A 1,170-nucleotide genomic window follows, 5' to 3' on the forward strand; every position below is an offset into this window, starting at 1 on the left:
TCATACCCCTTCCCCACAACCCAGTCCCATAAAAAGATGCTTGAGGGAAGATAAGCAAATGCACACCACTTCCACAAAGCCCCACGTCCCCACACCCTGGTGACTGTCCCTTCGCCCCTTCTTCAAACCCTGTGGGCCCTTCAAAGCCGATTCTCCACCCAAACCTTTCCTACCAGTAGACCTTCTCCACCTGACGAGTTTTGAAGAGAAGTCGGATCTTCTCCGCCACCTCCTTGCTCCGTGCCAGCATCATCACGCCTGTGGTCTCTTTGTCTAACCGGTGGCAGAGGTGGAGGGGTTCGGCTTTCACGTTCTCCAACATCTTGGCCAAAATCGGCAGCACATCAGCAATGCAATTCTTGACCCCAGGGCCACCTGTATAATCCACAGACAAGGCAATCAGGGGAGATGCTCAGCTCCCCGTGTACCTGGAATTACCCCCAAAATGCAAGATAAAGTCTGTGATTGAAAAGTGACAAACTCCCCACACCTCTCCCCAGGAAGGAAAACCTCGGCGCACGGAGGACAGAGACAGAAGATCCCTGTCAGCGCCATGGAGGCATTTCCATTTCCCCCTCTACAGCATCAGCGCAGACACGGCACAGCCAGCTTTTCCTCACCGTGCACAGGAAGGCCATAGGGTTTGTTGATCACTACAATCTCCTCGTTCTGGTACACGGTTGCCTGCTTGAGCACTTTGGCCAGGACGTTGGGGTGAACCCGCTGTAGCTGTTTGCTCAGCATGGCAAGTTCCCGGACCCGTCTCTGCACTGGGTCTTTGGGGATCTGAGGAGAGAACAAAACACCATGGGTGGAGGATGAACGGCTCTTAGCTTTCGCCCACAGCTCCTGCGTGTCCTTCCACAATTCACTCATCTTCCATCTGCTCCTGCTCCTCCCTTCGCAGCCGTGCTCCTGAGGAGGACTGCAATGCGCGGAGTCGCTACAGAGGGGAAAGCCGGACCTGGCAACCCCACCTCATCCCCCGGCTCGGTGGGATCTCTGGGATCTCGCTTAGCCGCACACAGGGGCGGCCACCCACAAATCTCGGTCCAGCTCCTGCCCCGATGTCCGGGCGAGGCGGGGAGGGAAAACTCGCGGGCACGACGGTGCCCATCCCACCGGTAGCCGGGCCGGGGGAGCGCCCAGACCGGGGCCGGGCAGGGACCC

The 1,170-nt window shown here is 58.1% G+C and overlaps 1 protein-coding gene across 1 annotated transcript in view; it reads right to left on the reverse strand.

Annotated features, from left to right (window-relative positions):
- Positions 1-786, reverse strand: part of RPUSD4 (RNA pseudouridylate synthase domain containing 4) — a gene marked incomplete at its 5' end in the record, with an annotated part of 1,951 nt that extends 1,165 nt beyond the window's left edge. Inside the window, 2 exons of the mRNA XM_010293172.1 lie at positions 174-375; positions 621-786. Of these exons, the coding sequence (XP_010291474.1) occupies positions 174-375; positions 621-786 (368 nt within the window). The remainder of the gene's footprint in view (positions 1-173; positions 376-620) is intronic.
- Between the last annotated feature and the right edge of the window lie 384 nt (positions 787-1,170).

This window comes from Phaethon lepturus, unplaced genomic scaffold (assembly GCF_000687285.1).
Source record: "Phaethon lepturus isolate BGI_N335 unplaced genomic scaffold, ASM68728v1 scaffold29520, whole genome shotgun sequence".
Taxonomy (NCBI): Eukaryota; Metazoa; Chordata; class Aves; order Phaethontiformes; family Phaethontidae; genus Phaethon; species Phaethon lepturus.